This window comes from Mustela lutreola, chromosome 17, assembly GCF_030435805.1.
Source record: "Mustela lutreola isolate mMusLut2 chromosome 17, mMusLut2.pri, whole genome shotgun sequence".
Taxonomy (NCBI): domain Eukaryota; kingdom Metazoa; phylum Chordata; class Mammalia; order Carnivora; family Mustelidae; genus Mustela; species Mustela lutreola.
In genome coordinates, this window is record NC_081306.1 from 46,976,911 (window position 1) to 46,996,371 (window position 19,461).

The 19,461-nt window shown below is 56.2% G+C and overlaps 1 protein-coding gene across 7 annotated transcripts in view; it reads left to right on the top strand.

The window, feature by feature from the left end:
* AUTS2 (activator of transcription and developmental regulator AUTS2) overlaps positions 1–19,461 on the top strand; it is a 1,064,120-nt gene that overhangs the window by 983,798 nt on the left and 60,861 nt on the right. For all 7 annotated transcript variants that reach the window (XM_059154787.1, XM_059154790.1, XM_059154789.1 and 4 more), the window contains exon 6: positions 3,719–3,770. In XM_059154787.1, coding sequence (XP_059010770.1) covers positions 3,719–3,770 — 52 coding nt within the window. The remainder of the gene's footprint in view (positions 1–3,718; positions 3,771–19,461) is intronic.

Sequence of the window (19,461 nt, forward strand, 5' to 3'; positions counted from 1 at the left end):
TCCGCACATGGTCTCCTTTGTCCTGTCGCCGCCGCCGCCTCGCTCTTAGCTCCGCGCGCCGCAGCCGCGGCTCGGGCCGCTGCTCTCGCCTCGCCCGGGACGCCGCTCGGCCCCCGCCGTGCCCGGCCGACCCGCGCGCCGCAGGAGCGGCCCCGAGGCCGCGGGCGGGCGCGCACCGGGCTCCCCCCGCCCCACCGCCCGGCCTCGGCGGCGCTGGATGTGCGGCGGCTGCTCCGGCGCGGCCCCGGCCCCGCGCGCTCGGACCCCGCGGCGCCCCGAGGACGGACTTGCGGACGCGGCCGGAGCCGCGCGTCCCCTCCCCGCGCGCTCGGCCGCCTCTCGGGCGCTGCGATCCTGGCACCGGGGGCCCCGCGGAGGAACCGGACCATGAACTTGGGGCTGACAGCGCCGCGTGACCCCGTGCGACCAGGTAATGCGGCCCCGCGCGCGGAGGGAGGCGGCCGGGTCGGGGGTCTTTGTTGCAGCGGCCGGGCCGGCGGGCAGGGGCGGCGGGGGCGGGCGCCTCGCGTCTGGCGCGCCCGGGCCCCCTTCCTCACCCCTCCTCCCCCGCCCTCCCCGGCCTCCCCCGCCGCCCGCCTTTGTACTTTCCTCGGGGCCGGCGGCCTGGGCCGGGAGCGGCGGCGCGGTCGTGCTGGGCGGGGCGGGGGCGTGGGGGCGGCGGCCGACCGGGGGCCTCCGGTCCGAGGGGCTCCGGTGACCCCGGCCGGGGCGGGTGGCGCGGCGCGGGGCTGGGGGCCGGGGCGGGGTCCCGCACGCGGTGCCCGCGGAAGCCGGTGGGGCCGGGGCCGGGGTTCGGGGCGGGCGGGCGAGGCTGCGGGAACCGCGCGGAAGTTCCGGGGCGGCTTTCGGCCCCCCGCTGGGCCCCCTCCCGGGGCGCGCTGCGGTGGGGGGGGTCGGGGTCCGCGGCGGAGGGGCCGGTGCCCGCCGTGTGGTCCCCGCGCGTCCCGCGCCTCCGCTCGGCCTCGCCAACTTTCCGCGGCCCCGGAGCCGCCCGTGCGCCCGGACGGACCCAGCCCCCAGCGCGGCCGGAGCGGGTCGTTGGTCCTCCGACCCCGCCGGCCGCTCCCCGCCCTCGCCCTCCGCGACCCCCGGGCCCTGCGACCCTCGAGAGGCCGAGCCTCCGGCCCCCGCGCGCAGGGACTGGGCTTCCGGGAGGCCGGGCAGCCGCGGGGGGCGAAACAGCGACGAAAGTTACAGAAATCAGCCGGGACCGTGGCCGGGACGCGGCGATCGCGGGCTCCGTCCCCCGCGCTGCGCACGGCCGCGCCCCGGAGCCTCAGGACCCGCGCGGGCGCTGGGGAGGCGGGAGCGGGATTGGGGAAGTTCGTGCGGGAAACGAGCCGGTTTCCCCGCAGCTCGCGCGCTGGCCTCGGCCCGGAGGGCCCGTCCTCGCTGGTCCCGGCCGCGGCCCCCGTCGCCGGCAGCCCGGGCGGGAGGCGGGAGCGACCCAGGCCCTGCCGGGATGACCCAGCGTCCCGCGGGTGCGCAGGCCCTTCCGAGCCCTTCCCCGGCTGCAGGCGGCGGCCTCCGGCCGGGCGGCGCGTTGGGGACAATGACAGGTTTCGGAGAGCGCGCGTGGGAGGGCGGCCCTGAGCGCCCGGGGCGCGGCCGGACTCGGCCCGTTCGGACCTGCGGGGCGGCGCCGCGGTCGCGTCCTCCGAGTCGGCTCCGGAGCGGAGGACCCTCAGCCGCCTCCCGGGGAGCAGGGCGCCCCGCGGGCCACCGAGGCGGCCGCCGCACGGAGCTGTTGCGGGCCGCGGGGCCGGTTCACCTGCAGCCCGGCCGGGTCTGCCCGCGCGCAGCCCGAGTGCAAACAAAAACTCGGTCGGGAGCCACTTCGGGTGCTCACCCGTGTTCTCCGCACCGGGGTGCCGTCCTGCGTCCGCCCGCCTCTCCGCCAGCCAGACGCCTCTGCATGAGCAGTCCCCGTATCTGCGGGCAGTGCTTCGGTTTTAAGAGGATTTCATTACTGGGCCTTTTTTTTTTTTTTTAATCAGCTGGAGTTTATTTTTTTCAGCCATGAATTTAGCATATTCCTTCCAGTTTGAACGAAGAAGTGCTTTTTTTTCATTCAGGAATGGTGACACGCTCTTTATCTCTGAGTTCAGCAGGGAAACTCCCATTCCTAGAAGCCTGGCTTGGCACCACAATGTAACAACCCTATTCCTGTCATTTTTGCCTTCGTAACAATCCTCTTGATTTGCTTAATGGATACCTTGTTTCCCTCGGAATGCCACACTTTTTTTCGGAGGCTTATTTTTAAGGGAAGCTATTATCGTATACAATTTAAATTTAATTACCTTTAAGATGTCAGGAAGGCCTTTGGCATATTTTCTATTCATGCAGAATTTTTTTAAAAGCTCTCTAGGATTTATTTTAAACTGTTTATGCAGAAACGTGTACGCACTCCCACACTTTACTCCTGCATTTCTTTTTCTTCTGGATCCTTAAATTTTCCAAACCATCCCTCAAGGGAGGAAGCTTTAAAGGAAAAAAAAAAAAAGGAAGAAATCCTCATAATAAAAATATTTTATGTCTCTCTGTATCACTTGCATCGAGAACTAGAACATGTTCCCCAGATAGACACAATAATACCTGTTTTTCATCAACATAGCACAGAAAGGCTAAATTGAGTATCTTCTTTGTCCCCCAAAGCCAGCCCCTGAGTCAGGCTATGTGTACTCCGGATACACCCTCCCCGTCTTCCTTACGGTCCCCTCCGTATTTATCCAACATCCTATGCTTTGCTTTGTCAAAACATGCATCTCTATGTACAAAGTGTGAAAGGCAAGTGATTTACGGCAGAGACCCAACATCGCCATTGTAACTTGAAATGCAGCTCCGTCTTCGAATTCCACAGTGGGGATGCCGATTTTCAGTTCAATGGTTGCAACCCTCTAGAAGTTCTAGAAATACTCCCGCTTCTGCAGCCTTGCAGCCTTCCCTCCACACCAACTTCTGTGTATTTTCCAGCCCATGAGTGTATACTTCACAGAGGCTTTGCTCTCGTGGCTTAAACAGGCTTATTTCACTTTCCTCGAGCCCCTGTGATAATTAGAAGACAGGATTTCTGGAAAATGGAAAGGCTCTAGTGCTGATGGCAGGCGTAGTCTTGGGTTGTGGGCCGGGTCAGCTTGCTTCTGTTTCCACACCAAGGTCATCCTGGTGACTGGGAGGAACAGGGATCTTGGGGTCATCGGACGAATCTTTAAATTAATATCTGGAAGTGCTAGTCAACACTTTTTAGTGAGGAAGGGCTCAACGTTAAATAATAGGCATTTCTGGTTTGTGCAAGAAAACTGAAAAACAGGCATCTCTGCACATATCAAGGGAAAAAAAAGAGTGCCATTTCTAAAATAATGATCTATCAACGAAATTGCAAAATCACTATGTGAATGAGCTGAATTGCTTTGTGGATCATCTCATAGAAATATGTTTTGCACAGATAATATGTCTAATAAGGACACGTTTTTTAAAATCAAGATTTTTTTCCCCCAGCACAGAGCTGCACTGCAGGTCCGTCTCCTGCGGTCAAACAGCACCACCTTGTGGACGGTTGGGGGAAGCGGCTGCTTTCCCCATCAGGCTGTTTGTTCTAAAAATGTAGTGCATTGATTTAAAAACTCACCTTCTGATGATGCTGATGGCAATATCTGAGACCATAATAACAATTTTTTCTCCCTTTCTTGTTTTTCAGGCATCAGATGCCAGCTCTGAAAAACTCTTCAATACTGTTATTGTAAACAAAGGTAAGACCCCTGAATTCCGAGCCGTGGCCGGGTTTGGGTTTTTGTCTCATTGTCCGTGCCTAAGAAGTCCGAGTAAAACACAGTCTTTCTGTTTTTCGGTCTGGAGCCGCTGTTCGTATTTTGTGGTTTTGCTGGAGGCAGAATCCGTATGCTTCTGGGACGTGTGAAGGAACGGTTTATTGTAACAGAATACACTGAATCCTTATTCAGATTGATTGGACAAAGAAATCACCACCTCTGTGACGTTGATGTAACGTAGGAAGCCGTCACAGAGAGTAAGAGTTCTCAAAATGCCTTGACTTCATTGTTACTTATCAACTACCAGCAGTCAGAGAACTATAAACAGCTGATTTGTTCTGTGGTCTCCAATTACCCGTGGGTGTTTAGTATGCACAGGATATGGCCATAAACCAAGCCTTACTCTGCTGTGGGCTCTCTGGAAAGTTAATAAACGAGCTAGAGGGCAAAATTTAAATATGTGCTATCCCATTAATTTCTTCCCAACTGCAGTACGGACTAAGAGAGGCTAATCATGTAACAGTACATAAAGGGAAAACTTCTCTTAAATCATTGCCAGTAGGTTTCTGGGCAGTTTTCATTTGTCGCAGTGTTGCTGGAAATAATGGAACGTAGGGGAGTCTCTAATCACTGGCGATACCGAGGTGTGTAATTTGGAAGGTGTAAGTGACACAAACTGTTCCATCTTTTCCTCTTTGCCGTGGAACCTGACGGAAGCGCTGGTGTGGTGATTGCTAAGTGGAGGTGTGCTTTCCGGGGTCATCTCGGGTCTGCGGTTACACGGCAGAGCCCGGTAGCGCTTGAACAGAATCGGGCCTTCCTTCGTAAAGGGGCGACGTTGGAAGCCGCTTCCGACATCCTGTCCTGTGCCTCAGCTAGCATTTTTGCTAACTCGTTAGTAAGACACGTTTCCAAGTGCAGTAATTTTGGGCTCCCGGATTATTTTAGAATTGGAACCCACTGCAATTTAGAATCGTACGTTATGTTTAGCGTTCCCCTGAGGTGTATGTGCTGCTGTGATTGCTGTTCCTTCCAGAATTGTTGTCACATTGAATTTTTATCTTTTTTATTGCGTAATGGACTATCCCAGTTTTATATTTCATCGTATTTTTTGATGGACGGAAAGTTTGTACCAATTTGTTATCCATAATGCTAAAAGCCCAATAAAAGAAGACGCGCGCAGCTCAGAGCATACGGGGCATCTCTGTGAAAATGCCTGATTGTTTATTGCTCGTTTTGATGAGGGAAGAAGATGGGGGGGGAAGAGGCAAGCAGGACAGGTCCCCAAAAGGTCTTAGTGTCTCAGTGACCACTGGTTCCCCCTCCCCCCTCGGGGACCTCCAGCCTTAAGCCGCCCATCCCTCTTCTGCTGTAGCTCCAAACAGCTCTGGAATGTCTTTACCCTTCTCTGGGATTGGCCTTAGAGCGCGAGCTGGCCCTGGGACCTGTGTTCAGGCCCTCGCTGCCCTCCCGGAGTTGGAAGGGTCTCTTCGGGGAGGTTGATGAGAGTCCCGCCCCCCAGCCCCGACGCCCCCACTTCTGTCCCCCTCCCCTTCCCAACCAAACGGTTCCCACATTCTTATTTTTGTTTACTTACAGAGTGTGATTTGTGGCATCTATTTGGTTGTGAATAGCCATCCCCCTGACAGGGTGCCTTTCTTCTGAGCTGCTTTTCTGGGGGTGATTTAGTTGCCTTGAAAGGATTAAGGTTTCTTTGTGTACACTAAAATCAACATAGGCTTTTTCTGAGCTTTGCTTGGGAAACCGTACACAAATAAGCGTTTTAGTCGATGGCAGATTATGCCTTTGCCCCTTATTTCCATCAAAATGGCCTTTCTTTTCTCCTCCCGAGTCTCCCTTAATGCCTTATGCTAATTCCTGTTGGTACCATGAATGACAAGGGAGGTATCAATGCAAATCCAGGTGCTGCGAAGTCGACTGGCTGGTCCCCGGCCCCGCCCTCCCCCTGGAGAGAAGGAGATTAGGGGGGCCGGGGAGGGGAGAAAGCTTGGGGACAGTTTTGTTAAGGGGATTAGTATTCAGGCTGCTAAATATCAGGAAAACAACTTCAAAAAGCGATTCATTGTGTCGTGATAATGTCAATAATTGCTTCGAGACAGGTGCATGGCGTCTCGATCCCTGCTTGTGGGTTTTGCTCTGTTTTTACTCCGGGTGGTGGCAGGGTTTACCGGATGGATGTGTGATGAGGCCTTCAAGGAACTGTCAGCTTCACGCACATCAAGTTCAAGTTCCCCTGCGAGGCGGCGGGCCTGCCTGGGAGCCAGGTCTCCTGTCTCTGTCCGGGATTCTTAGCCAAGAGCACCAAAAAGCCTTTGGAAAGAAAGGGCGGATTTATATCGGGTCACAAACACTACGGGCAGCATCTCTAGGCCTCGGGCAGCATCTCTAGGCCTCAGCTGATTGAACAGCCCAAGACGAGGGCAGGGACATGGGCACTTGCATGCCTCCCCCTCCAGACGTTGGAAGCTACCTCTCGCCTCTCCTTCCCGGGAGCCCCCACCGCGTGCTTAGCCTTGGAGAAGCTTGGCTGGGTGCTGCTGGGGAGATTACGCTGCAGAGCCCGGAGCCCGGTGGCTGGGCAGATTTGGTCCATAAAATTTCGCCATGGGAGGGCAGTGCTAATCTCACAAGCTGATGGTGGTGGGGGCGGGGCGGGGTGGGGGTTGGGCGCAGCTCGGGTGCAGCTCCACAGTCGGGCTGAGCAGTCTGGGGACCAGCTGAGACCTCGGGGCCAGGACTCAAGTCCTGTCCGTCTGAGCTTCAGTGAGAAGCTCTGGTTAGGGGACCAGAGCTCACCTACCAGGGCACGGTTGTCAACCATCGCAGGACCCCCTGGGCTCTGGTGGGGACAGAAGGATGAGTCGGGAAGGGGAGGGGCGGAAGCAGCAGGTACAGGGGCTTCCTTTGACTTTTCTTTACTGTACAGAGTCTGTCGGGTTTGAGAAAGAATGGGGGAGGTTCTTGTGTTTGGGTGATGCCAATCACTGCTTTCTTCTGGGGCCTTTAATTCCCCGCCGTAAAGCCAGCTAATCAGACAGTTGCTTGTGCCCGCCCAAGGCCCGGTGAGGGCCGGCCCTGTCGGAAGAGCTGGGGAGGTGAGCCTCGAAATACAGGTTGTGGGGCTGTGGACATGCGCAAAAAAAAAAAAAAAGAAGAAGAAAGGCTTTAACTTTAATCAAGGTCGTGGTTGCTTTATTTAATCTTTATGTGTTTAAGTGTTTACAGGATGTTCATGGGAATTTTATGAATCCTTCTGTCTCTGAGTCAGCCATCTGCCAATGAAAAAATTAATTTTCCCAGGGAGACAGACGTACGCAGAGAGAGACTAACTTCTTGTCCATATTCAGCTGGTTGAGCTGCTTTGGGAGCAACAGTTTTCGAGCCCCAAAGTCTGGACCATGGAACCTTCGGAGGAAGCCTGTGGCCAACCCAGGGTCTCCTGCCCGTTCTTCCTGCCCTTTCTTACCACTTTGAGGTCCTCCTCCTCAGTGGTTTGGCCACTTTGCCATATGGTCAGAAACGCGGGAAACCAGGGCTTGGCGGTAGGGGACCGCCTGGCCGCGGTGGTTGATGTCCCTCGAACTCTGGGCGCTCCGGGGCAGAGCTACCTGAGGGGGACGCAGCCAGGAAAGGGAAGCCTGTCTGGGAGGCAGGTGTTCCCTGGAACCCTCTGTTCACGGGGACCCCGGCCCTGCTGTGGGTCCACGTTCCAGGCTAGGGAAAGACGAAAGACCTGGAATCGCGGCCCCGTCTAGGCCCCGGAACCCTCTTTTCCAGGATCTCGCCTGAAGCCAAGGCAGGTAGAGCAGATGGGAGGTGGCCACAAGGTGACGTCACCCCACGGCTTGCTCAGCCCTTCTCTCTTCCCCCTGTTGTTGTGTTGGGCCCTCCAGGGTTGGGCCTTCCCCCACCCCAGCCACCTGTTAGAGATCGGGGTCCAGCCTAATGGAGGTCTTTGAAGTTCTAGAGTGGACACTGTCCGGGTGGGACTGAGGCCCTGTGCTCCCTCCTGCCACGAGCACCCAGGGTCTGCCGAAATGCCAAAGGCGCCCCCACCCAACCTCCTCCTCCGTGGGACCCACCCCGGACCCCAGGTCAGCCGCGGGAGATTCTGGTGGACACGAGCCCACGATCCTGAGCACCAGGTGGAACACTGGGGCCTCCTTGAGCTCTGGAACTTGAGCTGTCCCGGACCAGAGCTCTTATTCCTCTTCCAGGCCTTACCAGACTAGTGGACGCACAGCCTGGGTGTGGGGTCGATTTTGCACTGAGGGTTTCCAGGGGGCACAGATGAGGTTGGAGCCTTGAAGTCAGTGGGGCCTTTTGGATATTTTTGGCAGTGTGGTTTTACCAGCCGCAGAGAAGGAAAACCTCTCTAAAAAGATTGGTGGAGGAGTGCCTGGTTGGCTCAGTGGGTTTAAAGCCTCTGCCTTCGGCTCAGGTCATGATCTCGGGGTCCTGGGATCGAGCCCCGCATCGGGCTCTCTGCTCAGCGGGGTGTCTGCTTCCCTCTCTCTCTCTCTCTGCCTGCCTCTCTGCCTACTTGTGATCTGTCAAATAAATAAATACAATCTTTAAAAAAAAAATAAAAAATAAAAAGATTGGTGGAGATTAGAGACGTTGAGCTGGGAAAGAAGCCGCTAGAGTAGATTCTGCTTGGTGGGATAAGGGGCGGTGACTGGGCGCCTAATGAATTCTTCAATGGCGACTGTCTCCTCTCATTCATTATGTGGGGACATAAACGCAGAATTCTTTGGTTTGGTGACAGGAAAGTTAGGGAAGAGTTCTCTTACTTCTGGGACCACCATTGGCTCTTAGGAAAAACCCATTCCCTAAATAGTCCTGTGCTTGCGTTTTGGATGGAAAACAGTACCATTGAGCAGGGGCATCGCTCTCTTTAAAAAAGGACAAATCGTTGTGGAGTTTGAAGCCCGGTTATAAGGAGCCTGTGGGAGATCGTCTCCCAGTTGCTCGAGGTGTGTTGGGTTCCCTTGTAAGGACGGACCGAAGGGACATTTCCCGTGTGCAGAAGAGGGAACTGAGCCGGTGTCAGCTCTGTGAATTAGTTCCGTTTTTATAATGTCTTAAATCCTAGATAAGGGACACACGGACCCTTTTTCTTTTTCTTTCCCTGGACCTGCTTTGTACCATTTCAGAGCAATTTCTTGGGTCTTTAGGAGACGTCTGATGTGTGGGAAATTAAATACTATTGAAGGGTAATTGGTGCTTGATTCAGACAAAGGAGTTAGGAGTGGTTGAGGCTCTCCTACCCTACACCGCAAATAGCAGGCAATCAGCCCCTTTGTCATGGAAATTGACCTTCCTATAGGAGCCAGACTCTCACGTTACAGAATTTGTTGTATAGAATTATGCCTGAAGAAATTCTTGGAAACAGATGCTCTCTCCAGTGTGTGTGAAACCAACCAGGAAGGGCCTAAAAATACTGCACGTTGTGAGGAAAGGGCTTTCCTCTGGACGTCTTTCCATGACCTGATGACTGCCCTTCCCCAGGCCTGGAGGTGGGGAGATGCTGGGGAGATGCTGGATCCTGTCCCTGGAGTTTGCGGGCGAGGGTGGACGATTTGCTGAGCGTGCACACCGGTCTCCGTGGCGATTTGGAGAACCTTGGAGAACTTTGACAGTGAGGCCAATCTTCCACATGAGAAGTGGGCCAGATCCGTGGGGCCCGCGCACCCCGGGGAGCTAGAAGGAATGGCCGCCTAACCCATCCCCCCGTTCAATCAGAGGATCGGACTCCGCTCTGATTGCCTTCGAGCCCACTAAAGATCTCCTGGCCTGCTTCGTCCAGCTGATTGCCGCCGTCCTCTGCAAGAACTTTCTCCGCACTCGGCAATGCGGGCCGGAAAGCTTCAGCGCTGCCCGGGCCCTCCCCGCAACCCATTCTTGTTAGGGTTTCTCTTCATCAACGCTGCGGTATTCGGTTGTCTCGGAAAGTGCAACACACTCGTGGGCAACTCTTGGGATAAAAAACACCATGTGGGCCCTGGAGAGTCTTCAGGGGAGCGGTTCCCCGACAAAGGGCCTCGGCCCTGGTATGAATTCCAAGAAGAGGGCTCAGCCCCAGGCCTGCAGTTTCTTGCACGTGGGAAGCCTGTGGCCATGCCCCGGCCTCTGGATTATTTCTAGTTTCTGGCAACTGCAGAAAAATGTTGTTTTCTCTGAAAATGTGTGTTTATTTAACTAGGTTTCTTTTTGCCTCACAATCTGGATTCTATCCAGTCAGTTACCACTCCAATTAACTAACAATTATTTAACATTAACAGTAATTACAGACGCCAGTTAAGCGCCTACAGATGTCAACTGTTAGCTTTGTACCTAATCACTCAATGAAATGGAGAAAGTTCAACAAACATCAATTAGCCAAGCAATTAGTATGAGTTAGGAAAGAGCATGTTATCATGTGTGAGCTGATTCAATTTATTTTATTTTGGCAGTAAAACACACACAGGCAAGCGGCAATAAGTTCCTCCGATAAGATAAAACGCTATTGTTTTGCATCTTACGCGAGAATTCTTTCCTTTCCCGGGCACCAGTCAAATACAGTCTTGCCTGGAATTTACTGAACAAACAGAATTTGTCTCAGTCACTCAGAAAGCCCGGCAAGTGCCCGGGCTCAGGAAGCCGCTTTGGTGAGTGATGGACCGGGCGCATCCGCCGCGTCAGGACCCGTCGGATCTCGGCAGAGACGACCGACTCCCACTCAAGGAATCTCCACGCGTTTCCGATTCTCACAGGTTTATTCCCAAACCGTCGGTAGAGTGAGTGTCGGTAGAGTGAGTGCAACAAGGGCGGTGTTGGTTTCACGGGCCCGAACTGTCGCTGCGCTGGCTGCGGTTTAGCCCGGGGCCAGCGTCAACCTGTCTCACCCTCTCGCCCGGCCTGCGCTTTGTGGGGGAAAAGGCGGAGAGGGCTCTCCTTGGAGACCTGCGGTGTGAGGGCGCCAGCGACATAACGACCTCGGGCTCCCCATTCAGAGATCTCCGCGCCACTCGCTGGGACGGAGCGTTTCAAGGCCTGGTGGCGTACGGTGGCCCCAGCATCAGTGTTTGGAGATTCGTTTTACCTCCAGGTGGAACGCTGGCCCCGTAAGGGGTGATGCCTCTGGTTCCCCCACGAGAAATGATGTCTTACTAATTCTTGAAGCCCGTGGACAGGCGTGAAGGAGCCCGTCTTTCGTGGGGTGCCGTGTCCGGTCACCGTGGACGCTACGAGCAGAACTTTCCATTCGAGCGAGCCTCGCAGCATTAACGGAATCCCAGAACTGGAACAGCGCGGCTCTGCCTGTGTAGCTTCGGGTGGGGAGCCCCCGTGGCCCATGTGCTTTTCTGTGGTGACCCTCGTTACCGGCATCCAGCACTACAGCAGGCGGGGACCGTCCTGGCTGGCTCCTGAGGGATGACTCTGCCCGTCAGTCCATCGGGACTCTGCCCGTCCACTTCAGCGCATCGGGCTGCTTGGGTGCTTACAAGCTTCAGTGTCCCTGCGGACTGGCTGGGGTCTCCCTTGTCTTATTCTGGGACCGGCCCCGAATGGCAGCCCCCGTTGTGCCGATGGCTGGTTCTCTCGGTCACAGGAGAAGAGCGGGGACAGGCGCCTGGAACACGTCTCCGAGTTTCAGCTGCTGCTGTTTCTGGCCTCCTCCTTGGCCGGCACAGGTCCCCAGGGCTTCCTCCACCACCGCACGGTCCCGGGCTGTCTGACATGCCCGGGACGTGGGGAGGATCCTGCCCTCGGTGGGGGAGGGGCTCACCTAGGCCTTCCTGGTGGCCCAGGTGTCCCCCAGCACGCCAGCACCCAGGCACAGCTCGTCCTAGGGCCGCTTCATGGGCGCAGGGCTCCCCTTGGGGCGTCACTGATGTGCTCCCCTGGGATAAGACCATATCCCTCCATGTTTGTACCCCCCCCCCCCCCAGCCCGCTCCTGGGCCCGTCCGGGGACCGATCTCTACCTTCAGCCAGATTTTATTAGAAGTGACTTCGGGTTTTCGAGCGGGGGCACTTCCCTAGCAACCGATGACACAAGCTCGAGGCCCAAATCTGCGCGGAGGCGGGGTGGGGGGGCTGTTAAGCAGGAGGAGTGTTGTGTGGGCGCCCACATCTTCCTGACCCCCGTAAACCTCGCCTCGCGAAGGAGGAGGCTGAGAGCACATCATCGCGTTCTCTGAGAGCCCTTCTGGAGAGGCTGCGTCTCAAGTGTGCCTGTTAATAGACTCGCGTGGGAGACGGTTATATCTGGATGCCTTTAAAAGCCACTTGGAAAACATTTTCCCTCTTATCTATCACCTTTCACATCTCTCAGCAGAGTAACACTAAAACCTAATTTTAGCCAAGATTACATCACGTTCTCCTGATCTGTGTATGGCCGGGAGAGGCTTTTCCATAGTAAAGCGCCTCCCGCGGAAAGCCCAGCCGCATCCTTCCGTGTCAACCTGTGATTTCTCTGGGCTCTGCGGGCTCCTTGCCCGAGCCTCCTTGATGCGTGAACCCAGTCCGTGAACTCGGCCTGACAAGGAGTCCTCCCCTGAGATCGGACGTGTCTGCTCTTAAGTGGGTGACGTCACTGTCGCTTCCTTCCGGGGGCTGAGCTGGAGGCCTTGAAATTAGGCCTTTCGTTCACCAGCGGCCGTGGAGCGCCCGACTCTACTGCCCACTCCGGAGATCCGGCAGCGGCCGGGTCACGCCAGACCCACGACCCCGCCTGCGAGAGCTTAAATGTAGTTCACGACTCAAAAGATACTTCGTTAAATGGCCCAATTGGAATGAAGCCACTCAACTAATTAAGGAACAAAATAACAACCTTAATAAGACTTCCTTAGGAGGAGAAGGCCATCCAAGATGAGCCCTCCGGGGTCAGCAGACGGTGTCCCCCTCTCTGAGAGGGCGCAGATTTGCTGACTTGTGTTAGACTAAAACCTGCCCCTTTGAGAATTTCATGTTAAACACCTGCTCGGTTGTGGCTTTACTGAGGCCTTCGCAGAGGCTGGGGGAGCATATTGTAAAGCTCTGGGTGCCGCCTGCCAGTCGGGCCTTCCCCCATATTTTCCCATTTGGATTCCGCGGCTCAAGTCTCTGCCGCATCCGCATATCACCGTGTGGGTCCGGGAGTCCGCACGGCGCTCACGGCGGAGTCCGGCTGCTTGTGAGCCGTCCGCCTTGGTTTTCTCGTTGGTGACATGAGAGAGTTGGATGCACTCCAAGATCCCTTCTGGGTCTAAAGGCCAAAGTTTGCCTCCGAGGGCTCTGGGTCTTTCCAGAGCCCAGACTGTGTGTAGCGGGCATACGTTTCCCCAGATGGCGTGAGCGGGACCGTGGACACGCGTATTTGAGGGGAATGGTGACTGGTGGCCAGGGTGGTGGCTTCCGTGGCTTCCGTCCCCAGCTTGTGAGCAAGAACAGGGCAGGCTCCAGCTCTCTCCTGTCCAGGAGATTCTGTCCCTGAGAAAGAGCTTAGAGGTAAGAGGGGGTGAGGCTGTGGGGGTGCTAAGGAAGAGGGGAAGGGGTGAGGCCCAGCCTGCTGCAGTTGGGACACCGGCGGGCAGGTGTTCCCTTCCAGAAGGTCTGCACCTCGGGTGATGTGACGCCATCTGCTGTAGTGATTGTTTGCGTGAAGAACTCGGGTGCCGGGTTCCCTCGTCCTTGACCTCTAGAGGGGACTGGCCGACCGTTTCCAGGGATTGTTGTGGGCGGCTGAGGGGAGCGGCAGGGGTCAGCTCCCAGAGCGAGGCCCTGTCTTAGGGCACCCTGTGGGCAAGCGGCCAGGCGGCTGGTCTTTCTAGGAGTGACTCACATGACCAACTTAAGGGAACCGGGGTGGACCGTTCTGGATAATGCAGGAAATGTCGCCACCTTGCCACGTGCCTTCCGCCGTGAGCAGACTCTGGCCGACACGGTCTGACTTCGTGCTTCTCCTTTGTTGGGAGGAGAGGCTCCCAGGGACCTCGTTCGTGCGAGCACACTGGTCGTTCCTGGCTTTTAGGCTCTTGTGAACCGGCGTGAGGAGCTGGGTTCATTCTGCGGCCCCCAGACCTGTCTTGTGTCCCTAGAGTCTGAGAGCTCACCAGTGACCGCTGAGGGTCTTAGAGACCAGTTTCCTGGGTTAGAAGCAGGGACACAGTGTCTGTGGGCTCTGGTCGAATATTCAATTCTAAGCTAAATTCTGTGGTTTCGGGTTTTGTAGCTGCCGTAGGGCCACGTCACCCTGGGTAGTGGCGTCTTCTCAAGACCTCAGACATCAAATCAAAGTGTTCTCTACTCCCATGGGAAGAGGAAGCCCCTGACTTCCATAGGTGGCTTGGGGACAGCTGGTCAGAGCCTGGTTGCCCGTTGCTGTTGTGGCCTCGCTGGCCACGGGTGGCCGATCTCTGCCCGAATCCGTGTACCCCCACAGCCCCACGTGCCGCAGGGGGCCGCACTCCCCAGACTGCACGGATGCTCGGCCCGCGCCCGGGCCCCCCGCCTGCCTCCTCGGGCCCCTCCAGCTGGAGGCAAGACAGTTCTGATGCCTCCTCCTTCTGGTTTAGCTCCAGGACAAACTCGAAAACTGCCTACTCTCAGGTTTTCTTGGCATTTTAAAAGTTGAGGCCGCCTCTCCGAGCCTTCTCAGCATCCTGCCACGTGTCGCATCTTATTCAAATGCCCTAATTGCCACCCGGGCTTCTCAGCGGCTCGTCATCCCAGCCCCTAACTGACAAAGCAGAGCTTCACCTGAGGGCCTCATTATGCTGCCTGCGTTGAGCCAAAAATACCTCCACGGTACCTGCCGACACCCGGGGCTTCCGAGTGACAAATAATTGGGTGAAACAAACACGGGCGTCGAGCAGCTGCCATCGCGCAGGGGGGTCGGCCTGATCGTGTCACAGCACATCTGACACCAGAGAATGACAGCTTTGGGAACGGCACGCTAGTTCCTGCCGCCAGCGAGACCTCTCGTGCAGACCGTGACAAGCAGCTGTCATTTCCGTGCAGGGGAACAGCCGACATCCCGCGGCGGGGCGGGCGAGGGCAGGCAAGCGGCCGGTTCAGAGGGCAGGTGGGGCCGGACGGTGCAGAGAACCTTCTCGAGCTCAGGTGACCATCTGCAGCGCAGGCCTTGAAACCCAGCGCGTCTCTGCAGGTCTTCTTGTGCCTCCGTGGGGACCCGTTCGAGAAAGGGTTGCAGAAGCCGTGTCGGCGCTTCCAGGACAGCACCGGGGGCGTGCGGGCAGGGCAGTGCCCAGCCCCCCAGCCCGGCGCGGCTCCAGATTTCACTCAGAGAATGCGGATGCACCCCCACCCCGGCCTCGGACTCCTCCTCCTCCTGGTGTGTCCTGGGTTGGGCCTTCAGACCCAGGGCTGAGTTTACAGAATCTGGAAGGGCAGAGTCTCTGCTGGCCGGAAGCTCACTAAAACAGAGTTCGTCGGATGGGATTTGGGGACAGCACGGGGTCTGGACCCGCGGTTTTCCAAGGGCGGTCCCTGGACCAGCCCCAGCAGCACCCCATTGAGGAGTAGTCAGAGACACAGAGTGTCCTGTAGAGCTGGAAACTCCAAGGGCGTGGCCCAGCGGGGTGTTTGGAGCAGGCCTGCGGGTGATGCTTGGCCGTGAGGCTTTCGTGAATGCTCAGGTGGTCCACAGAGTTCCCTGGGGAAGCCCACACTCTTCTTAAACAGGGAATAGCTCTCTTCATCGTCCCGCAGCCTTTTCACTTACGTCTGATGTCAGAGGCACCAGATCTGTGGAGGGTCCCACTGCGGACCCACGGTGAGCCTCCGTTGTGCTCTCGTCGTGGATCGCAGCCTTACCCTCTCGGCTGGGACACAGACCCCCTCGCACGCAGGGTGGACTGCAGTGGGGGCCGTAGTATCAAGGGAACCGTTCTTGTGTAATGGGGTTTGGAGCCATGACCTTGGGCCAGTGTCCTGCTGTTACCAGCCAAGCTGACTTGCTCAACCACTTCTCAAAGGCAAACAGTTCTCTCCGGTTCCTGCTTGGCCAACGCTGCCTCCCAGATGGCCGCCTGCCGCCTGTAGGAAGGGTTACCGCGACACAAAACACACAGCCTCGGTAGGCGTGCCGTGATTACCAGTACCTGTTCGTTCAACAAAGTACCGTGCGAGTTCTTCATTATGCTACAATGGCCAGGACCGTGGAGGAAATGGAGAGCAGTGTTCGGAAATCTGCTTTCCTTTCTGAGCGACACCTTGTGAGGTTTTAAGGCTGTATAGTTCTGTTTGCTACACTGGATACCCGCCCCCCCGAAATGTGATACCCTAAGAGGTTTTCCGCAGGTCACCTAAATAGGAAAGCTTTTCTAGATGTCCTTCCCGTATAGACCTCTTCCAGGACGAGGTGTGTTCAGGTCGTGGTTCTCAAACCTTCGCCTGTCTTAGGATCGTCTGGAGGGCTTGTGGGGGCATGGACTACTGGGTCTCCCCGCCCCGGAGCCCTGAAGCATCAAGAACATCAGAATGAGCCCCCACGTAGGCCGTGACGTCCAGCGGCGTATCTACCAGGATTCTGCCACGCTGGTTTTTCGGTGAGAAGGATAGTACGGCAGTATCTGTCCCCTTTCCCTTACTGCGAAGTATTTTAATGTACGTGTCACGGATCACATCAGCCCCTTCCCACATTAGTGGCATCTGTTGAAATGACTTTTCTTGCCTCACGGCCTTCTGTTATCGGACTAACCAAGTACCGTAATTTCGCAGTGAGGAACTCCCATTCTCAGTGCCATGTCCCCAATTGTCCCACAAGTGTCCTTCTACGTGAAGTGTTCCCGGCAGGGTACAGACCAGGGTCACGTAGGACTCGTCGGGGTCTGGAGCCATGCGCCTCTGCCCAGCATCCCTTCTTTCTCAAGTCGGTGACTTGTTGCAAAAGCCAGGTCAACGGTTTGTATGCCGTTCCCCATCCTGGAAGCCCTCGTGGCGTCATTTACGTGATGGCGCTGTCCCTCGTCTTTCCTGTGAGTGCACGTGGGCCCTAGAGCTTTGACTAGATTCATGTCGGGCTTGCTGGCGAGAAGACCCCATAGGCAATGCGGTAAGCTGCGGGCAGCCTCACTTCCAGGAGCCACGACGTCTGGATGGCCAGGTTCTGGCAGTGCCACGGTCGGTTTGGGTCGGAGCAGCCCCATCCCAGCGCGGCCAAGTTCCCCATCGTTCATCCTCTTCCGTCTAATGGCTTGACCCATTGACGGTCCTTGCCTGACCCCGTGTTTCGTTGGAGATGGCAGAAGAGGACTTTTCTCCCGAGCCCTCCTCCCGTTCTGGCTGAGACTCTCCCGGATAGCGGAGCTTGACCTCCTCGGCTCAGCTCTCGGGTGAGCCCCAGTTACAAGCAAAGGAAGAGCGAGGAATGCTTAGTTCTTCGCGCGTGGTTGGGCGTTCTCAGAGCAGGGAGGTGGCGTCCTGCCTAGTGTTCTGTTAACAGGCCCGCACCCTTCCAGGTTCGCGTTTTCTTACAAGAGGCTTAACCCATGTTTTGAATTCACTGAGCATTTTTCTTTAAAGCGTTTATTTATTTATTTGACACAGACAGATCACAAGTAGGCGGAGAGGCAGGCAGAGAGAGAGAGAGAGGAGGAAGCAGGCTCCCCACTGAGCAGAGAGCCCGATGCGGGGCTCGATCCCAGGACCCTGAGACCATGACCTGAGCTGAAGGCAGAGGCTTAACCCACTGAGCCACCCCAGGCGTACCATCCTAAAACTTACTTTTAAACCTTGGAAATGATGTTATAACGTCGAGTCTAAGTGCCTTGATGAAGCGTCTTCCTGGATCCAATCAACTCTTTTGGCATTATCAGATAATCGGGCGACCCTGACCAGGTAATTTCAGGACAGGAACATGAGGCTGTCCGCATAAACGGAGCCTACAGTGCGCACGGATTTTCCTTTGCCGCCTTATTAAATGTATCCCGGGGCCTAGCCACGTAGGTGTTTTCCGCTGTCTCTCCATCTTTCTCGTGAATAAATAAATCTTTAAAAAAAAAAAAAAACCAGCAACAGTGACAACAAAAATACAAATAACAGGTTTCGCCCGGCTGCTGTTTCTTCAGGGACTTAGATAAGCCTCTTGGGGGCACCTGGATGGCATCGTCAGTTAAGGGTCTGACTTGTTTTCCACTCAGGTCGTGGTCTCAGGGTCATGGGATCGAGCCCCCAAGTGTAGAATCTGCTTGAGATTCTCCCTTCCTTTCCCTCTAATGCTCTTGCTCCTGCTCCTGTCTGTCTGTCTGTCTCTCTCTCAAATAAATGGATACATCTTTTTTTTTTTTTTTTGAAGATTTTACTTATTTGACAGAGATCACAAGTAAGCAGAGAGGCAGGCAGAGAGAGAGGGGGAAGCAGGCTCCCTGCTGAGCAGAGAGCCCGATGCGGGACTCGATCCCAGGACCCTGGGATCATGACCTGAGCCGAAGGCAGAGGCTCAACCCACTGAGCCACCCAGGCGCCCCTAAATGGATACATCTTTTTAAACTAAAAACCAAGTAAGCGTTTTCTGATGTCTTTCCCTCGCTCCCCTCTCCTTTTCCTGCAAAATACCTCACTCAGAAGAGAGTGAGCCGTCAGGGTGCTGGGGTGGCTGACTGTGCAGCCCAGGACGGTCCTGCGGGTGAAGCCGACTGCTGGTCACGATGACTGTGGGACCACGGGCCTAACTGGGACTGCCCGGGCAGATGGGGGCGGAGGTACGAGCCTCCTAGTGACAATTCACGCCCTTTCAGTGCCCAAAGTGCCTTAATGCAGGCGTCATGGGAGCGGATGTTCACTGAGTGTGCCCTGTGAGCCAGGCTCGGTCCCGAGCACTTTACAGGGGTGACGCGTGGAGTCCCCGCGGCACCCTGCCGGGGTAGGTGGCATCAACACCATTTTGGCTGAGGACGTGGGCAAGCAGGCTGCCCCCGAGTTCTCCAGCGGGTTCGGCGCCCTCTCCCCGCTCCTGGCTGTGCGGGCCCCAGTGGTCAGGCTGTCCCGAAGGTGTGAGCACTTTCCCGAGTATCCATCCAAACCGCAAGGAAGGGACGGTGTGAGCAGGAATATCACCTTCTAGAGGAGGTGTTTGGTCAGGGTTTTGCGGCTCCAAACGGCTCCTTAAGGGCAGCAAATACCTAATCCTTTTCTCAAACAGCTGGTGGGGCCTGATCAGGGCACACAGGGATTACCCTGGCTGCACGGTTCTCCGAAACGCAGACTGTGTAAATCAACAGTGGAAAAGCCGGTTCCCTCCCACAGGGTGAAATGCTGAGGGTTTTTCCTGGAGCTTTTTCTCACCGCCGTGGTTTCTCACTCCTGGGCGTGATTGAGGATGGAGTCAGCTTGGTGACGGGATCTGCAGCCACAAAATTCTCGATCTCACCGAGGAAATGGGGCTCGGTCTGGGGATCTCTGAGCTCAGGCCTCTCCCGTCTCACATCCTGTGTCCAGGCTCTGTCCCTCTCTGGCTGAGCAGCCGTCCGAAGGGCTTTCCTGCCAGAATCTGAACCATTACCCCATGCAGTTTATTTATTACAGGCAGATCCAACGTTCAACACGAAGCGTTTTATTTTATTTTTTTTTAATTTTTAAATGCCATCACGCCGACAGGGGATTTACTGAAACCTAAACTTGCTTTGTTTGCTGTCAGATTGACAAGACTCACCGAGTTTGAGGAA